This window comes from Odontomachus brunneus, unplaced genomic scaffold (genome assembly GCF_010583005.1).
Source record: "Odontomachus brunneus isolate Ranch 3 - 2012 unplaced genomic scaffold, Obru_v1 Obru_scaffold_006, whole genome shotgun sequence".
NCBI lineage: Eukaryota > Metazoa > Arthropoda > Insecta > Hymenoptera > Formicidae > Odontomachus > Odontomachus brunneus.
Genome location: NW_022639456.1, coordinates 1405988 through 1427608, shown reverse-complemented (window position 1 = coordinate 1427608; position 21621 = coordinate 1405988). Strand labels below are relative to the sequence as shown.

The 21621-nt window shown below is 42.9% G+C and overlaps 3 protein-coding genes and 1 long non-coding RNA gene across 5 annotated transcripts in view; 2 read left to right on the top strand and 2 right to left on the bottom strand.

Annotated features, from left to right (window-relative positions):
* Positions 1 to 32: 32 nt before the first annotated feature.
* Positions 33 to 2728, bottom strand: LOC116853687 (transcription elongation factor S-II). 2 transcript variants are annotated; one of them, XM_032834862.1, is made up of 4 exons: positions 2528 to 2686; positions 1746 to 1923; positions 1311 to 1666; positions 33 to 669 (listed from the first exon to the last, which is right to left on the bottom strand). In XM_032834862.1, the coding sequence occupies exons 2-4, from the start codon at positions 1837 to 1839 to the stop codon at positions 334 to 336; spliced, it is 786 nt and encodes a 261-aa protein (XP_032690753.1). In that variant the 5' UTR covers positions 1840 to 1923; positions 2528 to 2686; the 3' UTR covers positions 33 to 333. The 2 variants fall into 2 exon arrangements, with proteins under 2 accessions (XP_032690753.1, XP_032690748.1); XM_032834857.1 differs by having other exon boundaries at positions 35 to 669; positions 2536 to 2728.
* A 706-nt stretch (positions 2729 to 3434) lies between these two features.
* On the top strand, positions 3435 to 8474 carry LOC116853796 (probable RNA-binding protein 19). Its single transcript, XM_032835019.1, has 16 exons — positions 3435 to 3840; positions 3916 to 4120; positions 4205 to 4413; positions 4515 to 4796; positions 4892 to 5162; positions 5237 to 5437; positions 5580 to 5771; positions 5861 to 6000; positions 6139 to 6264; positions 6351 to 6486; positions 6560 to 6894; positions 6997 to 7199; positions 7268 to 7384; positions 7467 to 7572; positions 7743 to 7866; positions 7969 to 8474. Exons 1-16 carry the CDS (start codon positions 3805 to 3807, stop codon positions 8037 to 8039), a joined length of 2754 nt encoding a protein of 917 aa, XP_032690910.1. The 5' UTR covers positions 3435 to 3804; the 3' UTR covers positions 8040 to 8474.
* On the bottom strand, positions 5235 to 5964 carry LOC116853800. Its single transcript, XR_004380037.1, has 2 exons — positions 5875 to 5964; positions 5235 to 5788 (listed from the first exon to the last, which is right to left on the bottom strand). It is a non-coding gene; the product is annotated as an uncharacterized LOC116853800 (long non-coding RNA).
* A 133-nt stretch (positions 8475 to 8607) lies between the features above and the next one.
* The window catches only part of LOC116853795 (mucin-5AC), a 43015-nt gene continuing 30001 nt past the window's right edge, over positions 8608 to 21621 (top strand). Inside the window, exon 1 of the mRNA XM_032835018.1 lies at positions 8608 to 9202. Coding sequence (XP_032690909.1) covers positions 9194 to 9202 — 9 coding nt within the window. The 5' untranslated portion in view covers positions 8608 to 9193. The remainder of the gene's footprint in view (positions 9203 to 21621) is intronic.

Here is a 21621-nt window from a genome sequence, read left to right as displayed (position 1 = left end):
TATATATATATATATATATATATATATATATATATATATATATATATATATATATATATAGTTTCTACATACATCGTACCTCTCCCAATTCGCGGGACACATGCAGTCCTCCAAGCTGAAGACTTCGTCGGTTCACGAAACGAGCAATTTTTACGTAATCACACCGATCAAGAGTCCACAAAATTTACATACACTGTTATGATTACTTCGTCGACTTATCTTATGAAGATATTTGAACGCTACATAAAGACGATGACCGAGATGCAAGAGTCAAGTTCACCGCGGAGCGATTGAAGAAGACGAGATTGAGTGAGAACTTCTCTATGATATTTCTTAGCAGAATTTCCATCGATTGCCGCATTCGTTGCACAACACGAACGTGGTCATCGGCTCGTCGGCCGAGCGCGTTTGCACCTGATTGTACGTGCAGTTGCGTTTCTTGCATTTGCCACATTTGAGCAAGTCGGTCTTCGTTCCCTGCACGGTGGCGAGCTGCGCATCGTTGATAGCCTCCTTCTTGAATTGCTCACGCAGTTGCTTTATCTCGTCGCTCGCCATCTCCTCCGCAGTCATCACCGCGAGTCGTGCCGGCGTGATCGCTCCCACGATAAAGTTAGTGCGCAAATTCGGATTCTTTACGTCGCGCAAATTGGCAACTCTACTGCGTACCTGTGAAATCACAATAGTGATTATTCGTGCAAATGTATCGCGAATACATGTGATGCGACACGAATGCAAATAGAGCTTTAAATATTCGCACTAGTCTCGCATAAGTAACGAGACCGCGCGCTACTTTACTTCAGGATTCTACTGCAGATTTTAAGATTGTCTACGCGAGTCGTTTACGTATTTTCGCGATGTATACATACAATCGTTTTTCATGTAGACAATATAAGTTACGTTGAATATTGCAGATTATATTAAAATATCCAAACAAGAGAAATTTTTAAGTTATAAGACAGTTACAACTGTTTTGGGCACTACAATGTAATACTTAAAAAAAAAATAACATTGCATGAAGCTTTGACAAATTGATAGATTTAATAATCTCTGTACAGATGAGAATGTAACCAAAGATCTATAGATTGTAACTTATTTAGGAAACACTGCTCAGAAATTTACATCAGGACTCTAAAGGCCCTATATGAAAACAGATTTCCTGATTAATTGTTAAGCAAACTATACGTTCTTCGAACGACATTCATAGACTACTCATTGTCTACATAGACGACATTTAATACACAGTTTACGTTGTCTACACGCAAGCACAGAGTAATTCACGTGCAAACGCCCAATCCTGCTTTAATTACCCTATTCTTGTATCTGTTGTCAGTATTTTTGAATTCCGCGTAGATCGCCTCTTCCAATTCCTCCGCGAGCTCTTCGGGAGTGGCACAACCGTCGATGATCTTCCCATCCACGCGCAACGCCGCAGCTAATAGTTCTCTGCACTTTAATCTAACCGCGTCTGTTGTGGTGGGAGCTGGGAAGGACGATTGCTTTCTTTGAACGTCCTTGCTGGGCTTTTCCTCCTTCATTTTGGTGTCACTGCTATCTGTCATGTCCTTATCCTTCTTCTGATCGCTGTCCTCCTTACTCTTGTCTGACTTCTCATCCCTCTTCTTTGAACTACTCGACGAAGTGGAATCTTTCTCCTTGTTGGACCCTAAGAAAATACATATTGTTCTTGGTAATTATTTCTAGGTAAAAATCCCTTGCATCTTATACTAACATTATATACATGCCTGATAAGAATTTTTTCCAGTTTTTAATGAGTGTTTTTGATAAAGAAATCACTTCCTCATCTCTGCTGGATTTTCTCAAAGCATTCACAGTCATTCCAATACGTGTTTTGGTGAGAAGTTCCAGATCCACAGGTAATTTTTGAAGTATCTTGAGCAGTTCCAAAGCCTGTTCCTGACCCTGTATTAACAGATATCAAATTGCATAGATGACTGTCTTCTAAAGAATATGGCTCTATGTATTGGTAAGATTTCATAATCCTAATTAATATCGAATAATATATTTGATAGCGATATTCAAATTTATTGATACATGCATATATTCTTTCGCACATCTTTTTACTCTTCGCAGATAATCAACAAAAGTTTCTTTAAGTAGCAAAATACTCCAGAGGAATGTGTCACAAATATATGAGAGAGAAAGAAAAATACTCTTGGCAAAAATCAACTCACTGTAGAAAGTATGATAAGAATCAAGTATCAACAGATGTAGCATATCATGCAGCACGAGTGTCGTTAAAATTTTAAGTGCTAAGTACACAACTGTTAGTGAATAAACTCGTGTAAACTCGGGATGATGTTGATATTGTGTTTAGTAATGAATAAATTTCTTTTCAGTGAGAGATGCAGTATCTCGACAAGATTGTTTACACATAGTTTCCTCACGAGACTGCACTCGCCAGTAACGCGGCGAGCGCTCGAATGCTCGTCAAACAAGAATAGCGCCTTCCTCGTCGGCTTTGAGCGTGCCCGGGCAAAGATACTGCTATCTTTATTTTACTCACTTACTCACCGTCCCGTCACCGCTGGACATTTTGTTGAGTTTCTTCTGTATGCGCAACACTTCCTCTTCGGCGTTCATTTTCGCGTATATCGACACAACAGCTCTCCACCGTACGAAATCGGCCACGCACAGTTGCAGGATGCGAGAGGACAACAAAACTGCCGTGGACGCTCACGATTGTGGCTTCCGACCATTGGCCTCGGACTCAAGACGAGCAACTCGAGGCGATATTTGGGAAAGTAGGTCGACTTTACAGTAGTACTTGTTCTCACAAGTGAGAGAAATTAGTTGGTTAACTAACTAATTAGTTAACAATAATAGATATTAGATACATCGTCGTTGTTCACTTATTCGGACTTGTCGCTGAAAAATAAAAAGTTCGTCTGACTCGTTGTTGAGTTGCATTACTCGAAAAATAAAGTCCGCCCAATTTGTCGTTGAGTTGTATCACGAACAATTTCATTGTAAGTACGGTGGCGACTCGTAGCGGAGACTGCAACTAATTTCGGAAAATAACGAGATTAATAATTTTACGCCCTTGAATTAGATTCCTTATTTTTGCTACCAATAATAGTTCTCATAGCCAAGATATCCATTGAACGTACTGCTTTTCCGGAAGAGCTGTATATTTATTGGTATGGCTCCTGCACACAGGACGCGGTAATGCTTGCCGCGCGGCGGAAGTTCGCGCGACAGCCAATCAATATGTTGTTTTTCCATAAGAGCTAAAAGGTTATTACGGAAAGCAGCATATTGATTGGCTGTCGCGTGAACTTTTGCCGCGCGGCAAGCATTACCGCGTCCTGTATGCAGGAGTCATTATCACATGTCGCAAAAATAAAAGGTCTTCAGGGCCCCTATTTTTGAAATTTTTGCGTATATGTAATTTTCATTGCGCAACTATTTTATGGTATGAAACCTGCGTAGTAAAACTTACGTATACACAACTATTTCAAGAATAGGGGCCCTTGGCCATAAATTATTAGACCTGTTACTTTCCGAGATTAGTTTCAAAGTCTCCGCTACGAATCGCCACCATACCTACCGAAAAATTGAGGTCGACTCAATAACAAATCAGACGGACCTTATTTTTCGAATAGTGCAACTCAACGACGAATCAGGCAAATCGTTTAATTGATCTAAACTAACCTAACCTAACCCAAATATAGTGCATACTCTCGAATCACATGTGTTCTGGTACATCAATTTTATTTTATTATTTATTATAAATAAGAGAATTATTAAGTTCTAGGCAGAAATAGCTATCGACGAAGTAATATGTCCCGTTTAATAGTGAAAAATTTACCTAAAAGTGTATGTATGTTATTATATTTGTTATTTTCTCTCCTTTCACTTTTTACTCAATAATTTTTTATTTCTTGCATGTAGATCACAGATACTAAAGTGAAGGAGTTATTCAGTGAAAAAGGTATTGTGACCGATGTTCAGCTGAAGTATACAAAAGATGGAAAGTTTCGTAGATTTGCATTTGTTGGTTACAAGACAGAAGAGCAAGCACATTTAGCGCAATCCTATTTTAATCAATCTTGTATTGATACTTGCAGGATATCTGTTGAACAATGCACAAGTTTAGGTACAGTATATGAACAATATCTAATTATATTATTATAGTAAGTCAGTATCTTTTTATTATACTAATACATATATAATATTGCAGGTGATTCCTCTAAACCGAGAGCATGGAGCAAATATGCAACTGATAATTTACATAACAAAGATACTAAGACATTCAATGATAAATCAAAGAAAGCCTTAACAAATTCTTCAGAACATCCTAATATAAAATCTGGCGAAACTAGTGAAAAAAAAGAAAAGAAAAAGGCAGAGAAAAAGGATAATGAAGAAGTCAGAAAAGCACTTGAGAAGGTAGAAATAATCTATATTTTTTTCCTTTAACAATTTAGATAATTTGTATTTTATTTAAGAAAGAATTTTTTATTTATCTCTTTACATAATTATAAATTTAGCACAAGGATGATCCTTTATTCATGGAATTCCTTGAAACACATGGTGGCAACAAAATAAAAGCGATATGGAGGAATGATATTGATGTGTCTGCAGAAGCCACTGGGAAATCTAGTGATAATGATGATGATGATGATGATAATGATGATGATGATGATGATAATGATGATGATGATAATTCTAAGAATAAAGAAGACACAGTAGAGAGTGAAAATAAGGAAGGAAAAGAAGAAGAAAAGAAAGAAAATGGGAAGATTGCAGATAAAATTATGTCAGATTTGGAGGTATAACAATTAACATTATGAAATATAATTAGCATTATGAAATAATGCATTATGAATCACATTAACTGTTATTGAAACTTTTATTAAAATTACAGTATATGGAAGCATTAAAGAAAAAACAGAATGTAAAGTGTGAGGAGAAATTACTAGTGCAAAATGCATCAAATCATGGTTCATTAAAATTATTTACTGTAAAAATGTCTGGACTTGGATATAAACATAAGAAAAGGGATGTTAAACTATTCTTTCGCCCCTTGAAACCGAAATCCATACGAATTCCACGTAAAGTTAAAGGTATAGTCTATTTGGGATTCAAAACAGAGTCACAAATGAAGAAGGCTCTTTTGAAGAACAAAAGTTTTTTAGGTAAGAAATAAAGTAGTTGAATGATGAGTATAAATAATATTTTACCAATGTTATTGATTGTGTTACTTATGCAGATGGCAAACAAATATTTGTGTCCAAGTATGAGAAAAAAGAAGAATTTAGTGAAAATTCGGATAAGATTAATATTAAGTGGAAAAAACAAGAAGAGGCGTTAAAGAATGAAGAGAGTATAGCAGAATCCGGGAGGATATTTCTCAGAAATCTAACTTATACAACTACAGAAGATGACGTGAGAAAACTGTTTGAAAAATATGGTAAGAATATTATTGCGCTGATGTATCGTAAAAGTTGGCAGAAATTTCCTTTTAATGAAGACTTAAACTCTGTGTCTAACTACTTTATAATCTTGTTTATTGCAAATCTCCTTTTAATCAATTGTTGGCTTTGAAAAATCAGGTCCTTTGAGTGAAGTGAACTTACCTGTAGACAAAGTCACTAGAAAGCCAAAAGGATTTGGTATAGTAACTTTTCTCATGCCGGAACATGCTATAAAAGCGTACACTGAATTGGATGGCTCTGTATTAGACGGTAGAATGTTGCATCTTCTTCCCGGGATGGCGAAAACATCGTTGGAAGACATTGATTTAGGTACTATTTTCCGTACACTGTAATAACAATCTCATCATCTCTCTTATATATGTTCCAAATAAATTAAAAATGTATTTTATTGATTACAGAAAATTTAACTTACAAACAAAAAAAGGAGTTGCAGATTAAAGCGACCGCGAATTCGTCGCATAATTGGAACACACTTTTCCTAGAACAAAACGCCGTAGTGAACACTATTGCGGATACCTACAATATCACAAAGGAGAAAGTAATATATAATTTATATGTAAAATTATATAAATTTGCATATTATATCTCGAGTGTTTATTCTTCAAGTTTACAATAATACATGGCTCGTCTGCACGTTAAATGATATAGTAATCATGAATTTTAATTCGAAATAAAGGTATTGGAAGATGAAACAAAAGGGATGAGCGCTGCAGTGAAATTGGCTCTAGGAGAAACGCAAATAATTCATGACACGAAAGCCTTCCTGGAGGAAAACGGCGTGTGCTTAGATGCTTTTAACCAAGTAAGTTTTCACATATCCTTCACATGTTTCTTCGGAGAAATAACATATTGTTCACTCTTATGATTATATTTGATGTACCTCGACAGGCGCCGCAGCAAAGATCGCGTACTACAATCTTGGTGAAGAATTTACCAGCTCAAACAAAGTCAGACGACATCCGAGAGATGTTCGCCAAGCACGGGGAACTTGGGCGCGTTGTATTGCCACCGTCAGGCATAACAGGTATTGCTATTGTCGTTGTAGCGAACGTTAAGCGCTAGGAATGTTTCTAACATTTAATTCACGGCTCTCACAGCACTGGTAGAATTTCTGGAGCCATCCGAGGCACGTAAGGCTTTCACGAGATTAGCTTACACGAAGTACAAATATTTGCCGTTATATCTGGAATGGGCGCCAGATAACAGTTTTACCGCGCCCGCATCCAAACGTAACGCGTCCAAAGGCAAAGTGACGGGATCAAGTGTCTCGGAAGAAACTAAAGAAGAAGCGGCAACGCAAAAGTCGAGAGAAAACGTAAATAATTCAAATAAGAAAGCCGCTGCGGACGAGGACGACGAGGAGCCCGAGCCGGATACCACGCTTTTTGTGAAGAATATCAACTTCTCCACCACGACTGAACAGTTGAAGAGTGTGAGTGATTAGAAATTATCACGTTCGTGCTGCATCATAATGCGGCGGCTGTCATCTTTGACAGATTTGAAACGCGTTATTAATGCGTCTCTCCACTTTCAGTACTTCGCTAAATGCGGTCGCCTCCATTATGTCACGATTGCTACTAAGAAGGATCCGAAGAATCCGAGTAACAACTTACCTATGGGATACGGATTTGTGCGATATAAGAGAAAGCACGACGCGGATCGTGCATTGAAGACGCTGCAGATGACAGTACTCGACGGCAAGTCGCTGGAGTTAAAGCGATCCGAGAGAATATTGACGTACGTCACTTCAGTCTCATCTCATTAGAAAGCAGAGAATATCTCGATGTAACTGTGAAACTTTCCAGGTCCGATGTCAAAACGGCGAGAAAGAAATCTAAGATCACCGAGCAGACCGGAACCAAGATCCTGGTGCGAAACGTACCCTTCCAGGCAACCATTCAGGAAATAACGGAACTATTCAAGTATGCACATCGCGCGCGTCTCGTCGTTGTCGTATTTTATGTCAGTGACGTATAACGGTATAACTTAACGATCTTGTTACAGAGCGTTTGGTCAGTTGAAGGCCGCACGATTACCGAAAAAGTTGATCGGCGTCAAGAAGCACAGAGGCTTCGCCTTCATCGAATATTACACGAAGGAAGACGCAAAAGTAAGCACTCTCGGTGTCTATATTTAGTTTAGACCAAAAAGATCAAATGACTCAAACAATTCTGTGATGATTTGAATAAAAAAACTTACCTAGAAAAATTAATCGTTTACCTAAAAGCAAGAATCGCACATGATTTTTCTGGTGCTAATATTAACTTTTATTTTTTGTAGAGAGCGTTTACAAGTCTGTGTCAGAGCACTCACTTGTACGGCCGACGATTGGTGCTCGAGTGGGCCCAGGCAGAGGAGGACATTGAAGAAATCAGAAAACGTACTGCGAAACGTTTCTTTCAAGGTAATCAGTCCCTTGCATCTAATACACCTTAACAATTAATAGTAAGTGGATTTGCGTCGATTAACGCAACAGCAAGTTACGAGGGTTTCTATCGCTTTTCAGAGAATTCAGCGAAGAGATTTAAGAAGTCTACATTGGATCCTGAAAGCGTCGGCTTGGAAGAAGATGCGTGAAGCATGAGGAATGCCAAGCAATTTCCTTTGCAATTCGATCACGCATCGGGGAATACAGAAGCATTTCTCGACGCATACGAATGTCAGAGACATCATCGGACAATCATTCTCGAGTCGACGACACCTTACAATCCGAGCACGCGCCGATTTTCATTTCTTTTCACGTAGACGGCGATTCAAGTCAGCCGATCGAAAGTCCCAGGAATTTCTGTCGCGCGTGATATTGACCTTCGTATCACGTCCACGTCGCGTCTGTTCTCACTTTTCCAAACAACGATCGATGTGACGCGACATGTGATGTGACATCGGAGAGTCATTTCAACGTTCAAGGATATAGTCTTTTAAAATAGTATGTAATATATGTATATAAATTTGATGTTGAGAATGGAGTTTAACGGAGAACTATATACAAATACATTTGTAATGCGACAGAAATTGTACAGTGTAAATACACGGACGCGTGATGTAGGCGACACGCCCGTACTACTTATATCGCCCGATGCGAGTGCGTGCCGGCGCCGACGAGCCGGGCGGTAGCCGGCGTTGAAGAGGCGAGAAAGACGGCTGGAAGAAATGTCTTCCTTTCACCTTCGCCGCGCGCCGGGGATTTCGCGCGGCGTGGCTCGCGTCGCGAAGGACTGGAAACGCGCCCGACGGTTCCGGTTGGTGGGGCCCGCGCTGCCGGCGTGTCCCACGAAGGTGGCCCCCACGGTGGTGGAGACGACCCATGAAAGTAACAGTGCCTTCGCGCGCCCGTCCACCACCTTCAGCTTCAGCCGCGATCCGAGCCAGTCGTGCGCTCTTCGTCTTAGAGAACGGTGGTGCTCTTCTTCGGTACGGCTTCTTTTTCCCTTTCTTTCTCTTTCTCTTTCTCACTCTCTCTATCTCTCCTCCCTCTCTCTCCCACTTTCTCGCACACCTCTCAGCCACCGCAACCGTCGCGTCGTCTTTTCAGTGTCGTCGTACAGACACAAGGTCGCGAGTGCAAACGGCGATTCGCGTTTCGCCGACGTGGGCCTGTGCGAGAGCCTCCTCCGGATCGCGCAAGGCGAGACACACGCGCAGCTGACGCGCAATGACCGCGAGTTGAGGAGCGACATCCCCAACACAGGCGAGATTAAATTACTGGCGGATTCGATCAAAAAGCGGCAGTCATGGATTGGGTAAGAGCAATCTCACTCTCGAGTGATGACTCGGATTATATTGTGCGACTCCCTCGGCACGTCGTAGCTCCGTCAAAATCAACTCTCGGAGATCTCGGTCTGAAACACACGACAAGATTGTTCATTTTTAATTTTCCAATTTTTTTGCGTTCAATAGAAATTTCACTTCCAATTGTCATAACTTCTAAATTTCTTTTGCAATTTCTCTTCTAATTTCACGTGCCTGAGGACGAGTTCGTTCTGAGGGAGTTAATGACGGTCATTTCCCGCCGAGTAATTCAAACCCGACTTAATTGGCACCGAAGCGAGTGAAGATGCGAGTCGTGGAGAACAATCTTGCACATCGGTGTGATAGGTCATTACATCGCGATACCTTTGACGACTAGCATTTCTCATTAACGGCAGCAATCGGGGAACGTAATGATCGCGCGGTTTTGGATTCGATTCCCGCGCTGGAAAGAGCGCGCGCGCGTGATCTCCACTTTCAAATCTATTATCTTAGCGGAGTCAACAGCGCGAATCAACATCGGACTTCCTTGCAATTGTTCTTTAATTCAAGAAAAAGAGCTCCTTTTTACACGGAGAAGGACATTTATCATTCTACATTTCCTGTTATTATAAGACCATAAATACGTTCTAATTATATTTTCCGTATCTCGCGGAAGGGGAGAGTTCGTCGACTTGGCGCGAAACTCGCAACATGTCGCAGCGGACAATCGAACAACGAGCGAGGAGTCGCGAAAGACGCGCTGCGTGCGGACAGCCGGCGGAAAAAGTAAAGTAACACAAGGACTGCGCTTTGGGCGGGAAGGACTTTCCTGCGAGATGTATTATCTGCGTATCAAACGCGCGGCGCACGGCGAAGCTTGCGCCGCTCGGCCATTTGAAGATTCTCTCTCGGCGCTGAATAATTTCGCGGTCCGCGGGAGCGACGTTTGTTTCAAAACTCCCTGAGATTTCTACAAGCGGCGGCGCGGGCTCGCCGTGTTTCGCTAAAGTTTCAAGTAATCGCGACCGCACATCCAGGCCTGGAAAGTCAACGTCGACTGGTCTTCCCTCGAGGAACGCCGCGCGGAAGCGCATCTTTGCCGCGTACGAATCCCTGTTGAGTCGTCACGCGAGCAAATTCGAATTGACACCAGCGTGGCGACACTTCTCAGATCTCTCTGCCGTGTGAGAAGTCTCTCAAGGACTCTCGAAGGCGCGAGGAGAAGTCGAAGAAAGAAAGACACCTCGTTTCCCCCGTTCGCGAGGAAACGCCGATCTTCGATCAACCGCGAGTTACGGCTCGCGAGAGCGTAAGGGAGCGCGCGCGAGACCGAGAGCTCGACGGGTAACGATTGAAATTGCATCAATCTTAATAAGAAACCGCGGTCGATTGCGGTCAACCTGCTCCACATGATTCCGCGCAATGCAACGCAACGCTACGCAACGTCGTTTTGGCGTGACTCGCGCCGAGGTGCACAGGTGAGACGACGGTGAGGAGGAGGAGGAGGAGGAGGAGGTAAAAGTCGCGCGTCGGCTCGGAGATCGGATTCCAAGGGAAAGATCTGATATTCGCGTTGAGTAACGCGCGCGCGCGCGCGCGGGAAACATTTGACTTGCATATTCGCCCCGCGGTATCAAACGCGATTACGGGCGTAGCGACCGTAAGCGGTAGTAGAAAAGGGATCCTTGAGTCCGTTTGCGAGAGAGGTGCGAATTTATGGGCACGTCCGTGGGCGTAGGCACTCGCTCTTCTTTTTTTCTCCCTTTCTGTCTCTCGCTCCCTCTCTTTCTACATCTCCCTTTTTTTATTTCTTGCTTTTACAGCCCGGGCTAGTCATGTTTTCGACGAGTCGACGGCGTTAGTGAGCACGAAGGTGAGCGAGCGAATGCAAGAGAAGGATAAACGAGGGAAGGAGACTGCCCTTCCAGGATGGGCTTTCGATTTGTTCCAACTATGCTCTCCTGTTTTTAGACGACTGACTGCGTCAATCTTCCGTCTCATTCCGGTTCGCGATTTTTCTCAATGCATACGCGTGTAACATACGCGCGGCTAAGTGCAGCACGCGCGGCACTTATTACATGGTGCCCAACCGGGGCCCGGGTCCGCCCCAGGACACTTCTGTCGGGTTTTGTGCAACGATGTGGAGAGCGACACGCGGCATAGTTAGTACCGGTCGCTTGAATTAATTTCCAATAAAATCTCAAGTAGTGAAAGTAGGATCGGACTTGTAGCGCAATTTCGTTTCTCGATACTACTTCGCGGCTACACGCGTCGCATACAAATAGTTATCGTCGCAGCTTCGCCTTTGCTGCTCCATATAATTGACGATGCGTTCAATCGCACGCGAGCGATACGGATGAAGGCGCGCAATAGAATCGATAAGATCCTCGCGTCTCAAGCGATCGCGCGTGTGGAGTCTTCGATATAACTGTTTCACGGATCAAGGAATAAGGATAGGAGCAAAAAGAAGTAACGAAAAATCGCGACCGCTCTCAATTTACGCGAAGCTCGTATCAGACTACACGGGGAAAGCATTGTAGTGAAAATTACGCTAAAATTAAATTTCTTCTGACAGTGCTTATTTGTAAACCTGAGTTATGTTACTGAAATTATAGTACGAAACACTATAGAAATAGTAAACTTCACGATCTATCTGATATATAATATAAAAGCATTCAAGTAACTATAATAATTTTTCAGCAAGAGATGAAACGTGTGTAACATTTTCTACGTAGTTATTTCAATCATAATTCTATACGGTCCTATATTGCAAGAATCTTGCTGCAATTTTTATTACGATATTTTCTTCGTGTAGGTATTCATGATGCAGTAGGATTGAATATTGAAGATTGCAAATTGGAGATTAGAGGATTCAAGGATCAAGGACTGAAGATTTGGAGAAATCAAGACCGAGCGAGCAAGGCCGAAATTGACAATTGACTCGCCGAATTCTAGTCTCCAATTCGCGATCTTCGGGGTCTCCTAATACCCACAATACTCTGACACGAGCTTGGTAACAATTCTGCGCGGAAGGCATCCTGCACGAAGGGAATATTGTAGTAAAAATTACAATACAATTTTAGTACTCCAGGAACAGACTGGCACTATAATGAAAATTATAAGACATAGTAAAAGTGAACATAGTAAAAATTATCATGTTTATGATCATTTTTATTATAATTTTCTATTAGTAATTTCCTACTGAAATCTTACTATTTTTATTATAATTTTCATGATAGTACCAGTCTATTCCTAAAGTCGTACTGTAATTTTTGCTACAATATTCTCTCCGCGGTAGAAGGCGCTGGGAAAAATGCGGAGTGCCTCTTACTCCTCTCGTGCGATAGTAGATTAAGCAGGGCACATTGCTCTCGCGTTGCAACCTCTCCTCTCTCATGGATCTACGCGCGATCGGAAACGTATCTCGAGGCATGAGCGAACGCGAGCTCTCCGAGAGAGAGAGAGAGAGAGAGAGAGAGAAAGATCATTCGAGGGCGGGATCCGATATATCGAATGCCTCTATCTGGGAAAACGAGCACCCGGCTTCCTCGCCGATGTGGGCGAGGAGGGGACTGGCGAGCACGCCGGTTATTCCAGGCCGGAGCACCTCGGTAATGCACCACTCCACTTTGCTGCAAGCCGCCGCAAAGAAGGAGCGAGTGCATGTAGCAATTCGATTGCAAAAGCCGTCAGAGAGGTCGTAACGCTCCTGACCGACCTGACCACGGATCGCAATTTTCATTTCGGGGCCGCGGAAAAGCCGGGCGTGGCGAGCGATAATGGTGAGTGCTTTGGACGCGCGCGAGTCTTCTACCCTCACGAAACTCGTGACTATCCGTGCAGAAAGTTATAAACAATAAGCAGTAATTTCCAGATATGATCGTGCGACTTGACGACTGAGCCGAAAATAACTATAATTTTAGTTGGATCAACCATTGTTCCTCTCAGGTTGATTTATATTAAACAATAAAGAAAACAAGAATTTTGCTGCAATTTTTATTACGATATTTTCTTCGTGTAAGTATTCATGATGCAGTAGGACTGAATGTTGAAGATTGCAAATTGGAAATTAGAGGATTCAAGGATCAAGGATTGAAGATTTGGAGAAATCAAGACCGAGCGAGCAAGGCCGAAATTGACAATCGACTCGCCGAATTCTAGTCTCCAATTCGCGATCTTCGGAGTCTCCTTTTCTTTATTGTTTAATATAAATCGTCAAGCAATATCACAAAAATGGGCGATCCGCGCGTTGAATTCGTTGGAATCGGGAAAAATTCAAGCGCGAATTGCTTCTTGGAAGGATAATCAATTTGGTCGGATTCCTTCCCGAATGAAAGATCTGATCAGCACGGGTGGTGATCAGATCTCCGACGTGGTGGTGACCGGTTCGAAGCGGAAAAACACCCGCGACACCTGAGGCTGCGGTCCCGGCGGGTCGCCGCATCGTGCGTCATCGCGGCTTCCGAAGTGAAAGCGAACTTACAAGCTCCGGCCGGCCGAGAAGCGCCGGCGAGCGATTTTAATGCCGGCACAGGCCGACCTTCGCAGTCGTTCGCGATGACGATCGACCTTCGTCGTCGTAGCGACGGCTATATTCTGCGTGTCCACGAGGCACGAGGTGGAATGCGCGAAAGGAGCCGGGACGAACCCGCGCCGTCGGCCAGCGAAAGATCAACGGTCGACAGAAAAATAAGAGACACTCTCGCCGAGGACGATCAGCGGTTGACCTTTCGACGCCGCTGGTGATCGTTGCTCGAACGTTGTTAACTGCGACTTCTCGTCGCCTTAGCTTCCACTTTAGCGCACCAAATCACGCACGTGCGGTATATCTTTCTAACGACATATTTTATCTTAATACGTGTTGTTTTGAGACGCGATATCGCGCGAATGAGTCAATCATCGGGGCCCGAAATGGCGAACGGAGCTAATAAAATACGCGCTTCGCGCGTGAATATTTCGACTGAATATTTCAAGTAAACAACGTCTCATGAACTCGCGAGAGAAACCTGCCAAATTTTGCGGAGCGCGACGCGCAGGGAAGAACACGTTTTCTTCGTTTCTTGAATTCCACTTCAAGTTATCAAGCGGAATGGCAAATATTCGCGAAGTGGTATTCCCGCGATTGCGCGATTTCTGACATCATGATATTATCGTCATGTTAATCCTTCTTACATTAGCCGCCATAAAGATTCGATAGCTGATGTCCTTTGCAGAAAATATCAAAGTTGTTCCTCACTGATTTTCGCATAAAATTTCGTTGTAGAATAATTAAAAAAGAGTTGCTGTTCTTCTTATTTCCTCCTTATCTTCTTTCCCCACAATTTTCTCCCAAATCTTGTTAGTTTCATTGCTCCACTCTATACGTCCTGCTAACCCCATGAAGTGACTCTTTTGCTTTCTTCTTCACTCCCTACTCTCAGTTTCCTTCAACTTCTATCTCGCCAACAGAGAAGAAGTTTTCCATATTTTGTAAGCTTCCTCTTATTCATTGCACTTCACTCCTCTTGCTTGCAGAGCAGCACTTGTCCCACTAAGTCTTTGGTCAAAAACGCTGCATTTGCGCATCATCATCGCCCGATGGATTCATCGATGAATTAAAAAACTGGACCTTTGTGTCATCAGTCTTTGCCGCGACAAAAGCGGGAGCTTTAATCGATCGTCGTAATTGGCCCATTAATTCGCCGCGAAAGAGAGCGAGCGCCTGCGGGCCGAATTCCGTAGAAAGTAAGAGCGAGTGAGGCACGTCCTCCCGTCTCGCGGCGCGACAGCTCGAGTCGATTTTACGTATCTACTTTCGAGACAGCGGTGAAATGAGCCTGTAAATCGAAAGCGCCGCTTAATCGGAGGGCCCGCCGATATCACGCGTCATGGCAGGTAACTTCGTTTTAATCGACACCCAATGGATGCGCGACTCGGGCCGCTTCTGCCACTTCGGCGTCGACGATGTCAAGATTTCGATGAAATCTTCGTTCGCTCACTTTTTCATTTATTCTTTCCGTCCGGATAACTCATCTCCGATCCAGAATGATTCGGAACAGTGTGCGCGTGCGAGTAAAAATGAAATTCCATTTGGCTGCGATAAACATGCGACGCGCGGTCGACAGTGATAATTCAAACCGATCGCCCGCGCGCCGCCAGTAACGCGCCACGGGGACGGAAATAAAAAGATTCCAGAGCGGGAATGTCGCCCGTGCTGGACTTTCGTAACGGCAGAACGAGCGCGTTAATAAGCTCGCGTTGCCGCTCGTTGCCCGCCGTTATAGTGAAACACAGACCCGTCACTTAATTATATAAATCCGGCCGGCGACTTTCAATGAAGCCGAGCGTGCAGCGGATTTCCCATGCGCGATCGCCCATGTCGTCCATATCCGGGCGTCGCTTCACTCAACGTCCGGGCGATCGCGAAATACCAGAGGGGCACGCGTTTCACTCGCGAATCCTCGGGTCGCGCCATCGATAACGAGGTTGAAAGGAGAGGAAGGAAGGTCAGGGCCAAAAATAGCAGGAGGACCGCGTTACATGGCCGTGCATTTGTTTTTCGCGCAACCTTGGACGCGCTCGCTCGCTTGCTCGCTCGTTCGCTCGTTCGAGTCCAGAAATCTGGTTCTGCACAAATATTCGCGCGATGCGAAAGGTCAACAGGATGCTCTACGCATTATTGTTAGCAGATAGCCCCGGTTGGCCAGCGGGTTTTCTATTATCGCGCCCCGCCCTTGATTGCGCGTTTACTCCCGCGGAATCGAAGGACCGGCCAATATCGAGGTCGAGAAAGGGGACGTCGACCCGAGATTCCTGGCGCAGGACAGCGACGCGATAAATAACTCGCGATTTGCCTCGCATTTGTCCGCGAGAAATGCAGTTCTCTCTCCTTCTCTCTCTTTCTCTCGTTCTTCCCTTCTCTTACTGCACGAGTGTTGTGCGAAAGCGCGTATAATCGACATTGCGCAAATGTCGGAGAAAGATAACTCTAAAACTACGCCAAACCCGCGAGAGAACGATCCGTACACGGAGAGCAATTTATTCGTGTTTTTAGGACTACAGTTACACTTACATTACCTTTTATTCTCATTACTATCTTATCCCACACTTTTGCCTTAGTTTTTTATATCCTTACACATTTAACTTTAAACCTTTACCTTTTATTTTAGCACTTAGGCCTGTTAGATAAAGATACATATATGTTTAAGTTTTGTTTAAAGCCAAAATAATGTTGGTTGCACCAACATTATTTTGGCTTTAAACAAAACTTAAACATATATGTATCTTTATCTTTCTTTCTAAATAAATAAAGATAAACGTATATTTAAATCTCGCTTAAAACCAAAATAACGTTGGTGCAACCGGGCCTTAACCTTCTATCTTTATGACTATATAACCGCTTCCAATTTTACTCTATTACATACTTTCTTTATAAGTTACTCACATTGCACATCTTATTTGGTATCCGTCACCCTTCTCTTTTTAAATCTGTCACCTATTCTTACTTATATATATTCCCACTTCTTCTTTCCTTTCTTTATATATATACAGGGTGTCCCGCCACTACCGCATTATCTCTTAAGGACGGATTCCTGAGGTAATTTGAAGAAAAAAATCCGAATGCAAAAATGTCGAAGCTATGAAACTTTTCAAATTATAAACGATTAAAGTTGACCAATTATATTGGTTAAATTACGTGCGCTCAGGTACGGTACAACACACAATGGTACAGGTGCGTGCACATGTCGTCCCTTTGCCAAATATTGATAAGGAAGTTCTGTACATAACAATATATGTAATAATAACCTGCCTTTTCCATCATTTAAATAAACATATATGTATCTTTATCTTTCTTTCTAAATAAATAAAGATATCACAAATAATATCAAATTTGTGATATCACATATCACAAATAATAACAATTTCGTCAAAATGTTATGAATAAAATGTTATGTATAATTGGTCAACTGTAATCGTTTATAATTTGAAAAGTATTATAGCCTCGCCATTTTTGCATTAGGATTTTTTTATTCAAATTATATCAGAAATCCGTTTTCAGGAGATGATGCGGTAGTGACATAGCATCCTATATATATCCTTTCCTTTTCCTAATCTTACAACTTTACCCTTCTCTTTGTCCCAAAATTCTTTCTCCTTCCTTTTTCCTTCCATAACTTTGTTAAAATTCCTTCTTGAAAAGAACTTATATTAAAATGGACTATAACATTCTCCACGTGCATTATGAAGTGTGGTACATTGCAATTGCAAAAGCGAGGAAGAAGATGTTCGCGCAGCAAATAGCATATGCCAATAATTGCCCGTATCTCGCGCTGAGGATCGTTTCCCGGCCGAGGTGGAGAAGCGTTTATGACCGGTTTCCCATCGATTCGACGGCGCAACGATGGCTCGATATCGTTTTAGCGTCCGGCGGATTAGCCACGCCGCCAATTACGATAAATACTCGGTAAATCATTACCTGCCGGGGTGATTACGATCCGCGCGATCTCCGATCTAGATTACAAAGTTGTTACTGTTGCAAACGGAATCCTTCGAATCCCCCGAGAACGCCACTTCCTCCTCGAAAGTTACGGCGAAGAGGAAATTAACGCGTCAGACTCCGATGAGTGCGAGGAGAAATTCTCCCTCCTCCCTCTCCCCCGTCTTCCACGTGGTGTCGGCCGATTTTTCGCGATTGCTCGCACGAAAGAGGCGCGTCGCGTTTGAACACGGATGCGCGATGGAGTCTGGCGATTAACACGTTGATTGCCGCACTAATTTTCACTAATTATTTCACAGTTCAACTGCACGGAGAAATAATGTTGCATAGCTTCCTCTTTTTTTCATATAAATTCTTTTCAATTTATCGCGGTTCCGATGAAATTTGGAAGAGAATGTTATAGTTTTCTTTCATATGAATTCCTCTTGGATTTTTCTACATCTTTAGCAGTCCAGGAATAGACTGTCATTAAGATCTACCTTGCTGAGAAACATTAAGAGAAAAGACATCTAAAAAAACAAAAAAAAATTTTTTTGGTGGCAAATAATAACACATTTCTTTCTACATTCTTTTACTCAAATTGTTCTCTCACTTAAATCGAATAAACAATTGCTTTTCTCTTAGTGCAGTAAATTTCACTAGGAACACAGCAACGTTTTTAATAGCAGCCTTAGTTAGTAGAACTACTTCTCAGTTACAAAATTCGACAGTAACATTTCTTATGAAATTCTCTCCGTGTGATGCTTAAACAACCGGAGATACGGTAAATAAACGTCGATTTGTTGTGGTCTGTCGACCGCATTGCGGTTAAATGGAATTTGATTTTTACTCACACACGTACACGCACACCTGATCTATCCGTTCCGGATTAATTCATCGAACGAGTCATCCAGGTGTAAAAAGAAAACACGATTCATGAGGTACACATGTTTTGTGTCATAAATTATACCAATGAGGCACGGCAGTACCACACAGCGCCGGCGAACCCCCGTGGTAGCCAACATGTTAATAAGCCCAACATTCCGAACGTCGTCGGGATGAAGTGGAGCTCGTGCGGCAAGAACTGAACGTCACGACGAGACTCTTGCTCCGGCTCGAAAGGATACTCGAAAGGTTTCGCGGTTGAGGTCGTAGCGATGACAGCGACCGAATAGTCGACACAATCCATCCGCAATTATCACGAAGATAAACGCAAAGTGCGGGAATGTCAGTCGCGGCATCAAAGACGCGCCGAGCGCATCATCTCCAACTCGTCAAAGCGCACGAATTTATCTGGATCATCACCGATCTCCCGACACCTGCATGCTAATCTGCAGCGATGCGTAATCCGCGCGACGAGCGATATTGTGGCAATATTATCGGTGACGTAAACGGCGCGCGATGGGAAATGCGCGCGAGCGAGAGGGTAAGCACGAGATAGTATTCCATGCATGAAATGATTCGCATTCTTGAAATCCACCGACCTTCGGTTATTTCTCGATCGACCGAGCGAGCGACCAGTTGGTATTTCCAGCGCGGAAGCCGGCCGCTATACTGGTTCACTCCCAGAGAAGTTGGGACCGAATTTCTGTGCCATCCGGCTAGAATATCGCTCGCTTCAGGATGCTTAACAAAAAATCCTGTAGCACTTTGTAAATAGTCGCGTGGATTTTTAGTTATCAGTTAAAGAAGCTTGATGCATTATTGTGCCTGATAATCTTCTTCAATTCCCTTTCAGGACGGGAGACATCTTTTGATGCTTTACGGCTTTCATGCATTATTTCAGAAACTATCGATCCGATATTCACAAAAATTGGCACGTAGGAATTTTTTGGGGTACTCTTTCCAAATTTTAAGTAAAAAATGTAAAATTCAAAGTGGCGGATTAAATATGACGATGTTCAAGATATCAAATTATGTAAATATGACTCAATTTCCGTGGAACATTATACTCTCTAAGTCAAAAAAGTATCTTTAAAATGTTTCATAGTTCGCATTTCACGGAAATTGAGTGATATTTATATTACTTATAATTTTTTCCGCCATATTGGGTTCGCCATCTTGGATCACAGAATTTTAAAAATCTAAGTTCAGATTCGGATTCAACGAGCCCAAAAACCCATAGAATATGTACTTCCCTATAATTATCTCCCCGGGCAATCCCCCGTCCTGAAAGGGTTAATAACCAAAAATCCATGAAATCATTTGCAAAATCGTAGAGGACTTTCTTGTTCAGTTTTACTTGAATAATGTGCAAGTACAAGACGGCAGACGTCGTTCAATTCTTCACAAGCAAGTCGCCACTAAAAGAGCGCAACAAGTATATAACTTAACATTGAAGGGAAGAGGAACGAAGTTCTGAAGTGCAACGTTGGTTCAGCCGAAAAGAACAGGCCTATTGTCGCGCTGATGAAACGACGGCACCTTTTGCAGTGCATTCATGCAGTGCATGTCACTTTAGCTTGTCGAGTGCAGCGCGCGGTATGAGCGCGTTGCGCAACATCGATATCCTTCGCGGATCAATTATGTAATTACCGCCGGAGGCGCATACCGGCACGTTTATTCTAATCGAGTGAAACCGTTATCCGCGTTATCCGAGCACCGCGAATACGTATCGGGTGTTCAGCGCGGAGCAGCCGCGTCGCGGCGATCGAGAAATCCCCCTCGTAGGAATGTATATACGCCGCGCATGCAAAGTGTCCAGATTCTCTCCCGAGAACGAGCATGCTTCGTTAATAATTCATAATCCGCCTCTCTTATTTACCGTCACGCCAGGGAACGGGATTGTACGAGGACTATTAAATAAATAACGCGATGTCTTTCTCTCTCTTTCTCTCTCTCTCTCTCTCTCTCTCTCTCTCTCTCTCTCTCTCTCTCTCTCTATCCCAGCATTGAAAGTCCCAAAGAGAAGAGAGACAACGGACGGAAGACGATCTCTCAGCGCGAAAGACACGCCGAATTCGTTACTTCCCGTAGGTGAACCGATGGATGACATGGCTGCGACAAATGATGATCGAATCCGCACGATTAACACGTAAAGTGACAAAATTATACATACGGAGAGAGAGAAATTGATAAATAATTAAATTTAGAAGTTTATAAGTTGTGTGAATTCTGAAGTTTTTATAATTGCAAAAATTAGCATGGAATTTTATGATCGAGGAATGTTAATTGTAACTGAGAAACAGATCGACATTCTGCAGTAATTGAACGTCCTTTCATTTCATACGTGTTATTTAATATTCCAAGAAGTGAAGTGTGTTATTAAAAAGATTAGCTACGTTCTTAGCGAGGTTTACTACGCTTCTTAGCAAGACTGACAGTCACTGCCAGTGAAATTGGAAAGAATTTACACGAACAAAAAACTATAATATTTTCTCCGTGTATTTTTTAACTTGTCATTGGAAAGGTGGAATCTGGCGGATTTCTTTCTGCTTTTTTATAACTTCTCAGATTTTATAATATCTCTCATGATTTTGTGGAATATTGAGATTTAATAACAGAAAAAAATTCTTACGAAGATTTAAAGAGAACGAAACGAATTGCGTGGCGTCTCTCAGAGCCCAACTTTCCGACGGCGGGTTCATTATATTTATATTAATTTCCCTGCGATCCCGTCCCATGAAAACTGAGATCTCACGATCGCGTGATCTCGCGAGACTGGGCGGTAGACCGATTCCTTCGAGTCCGATGCGCTCGACGGTGAAGCCGTCTCTCGATGGGTGGGCAGGTAGCGGATCCACGCGATCGAAAGCGCGACGCGAACTTCCGTTCCGGTTGTGAAATTGCCAGAAGCCAACCAGACCCGTTGTCAGTCGCGCAAGTGACCGTGTGTGCGTTCGCGCCAGTGTACGTACGCGATATAACGCGCATACGAACTCTAATGTGCAATCGTGCTCGGGGCTCTCTCTCTCTCTCTCTTTCTCTCTCTCTCTCTCTCTCTCTCTCTCTCTCTCTCTCTCTCTCTCTCTCTCT

What these genes read in the sequence shown, in the direction of transcription:
- LOC116853687 (XM_032834857.1), bottom strand. Translation starts at nt 2,604, where the DNA reads ATGAACGCCGAAGAGGAAGTGTTGCGCATACAGAAGAAACTCAACAAA. An exon ending in TGTCCAGCGGTGACGGGACG is followed by an intron (nt 1,924 to 2,535) that starts GTGAGTAAGTGA and finishes CTGTTAATACAG; the next exon opens with GGTCAGGAACAGGCTTTGGA. An exon ending in CTGGAAAAAATTCTTATCAG is followed by an intron (nt 1,667 to 1,745) that starts GCATGTATATAA and finishes GTATTTTCTTAG; the next exon opens with GGTCCAACAAGGAGAAAGAT.
- LOC116853796 (XM_032835019.1), top strand. Translation starts at nt 3,805, where the DNA reads ATGTCCCGTTTAATAGTGAAAAATTTACCTAAAAGT. An exon ending in TGAACAATGCACAAGTTTAG is followed by an intron (nt 4,121 to 4,204) that starts GTACAGTATATG and finishes ATAATATTGCAG; the next exon opens with GTGATTCCTCTAAACCGAGA. An exon ending in CGATCCGAGAGAATATTGAC is followed by an intron (nt 7,200 to 7,267) that starts GTACGTCACTTC and finishes GAAACTTTCCAG; the next exon opens with GTCCGATGTCAAAACGGCGA.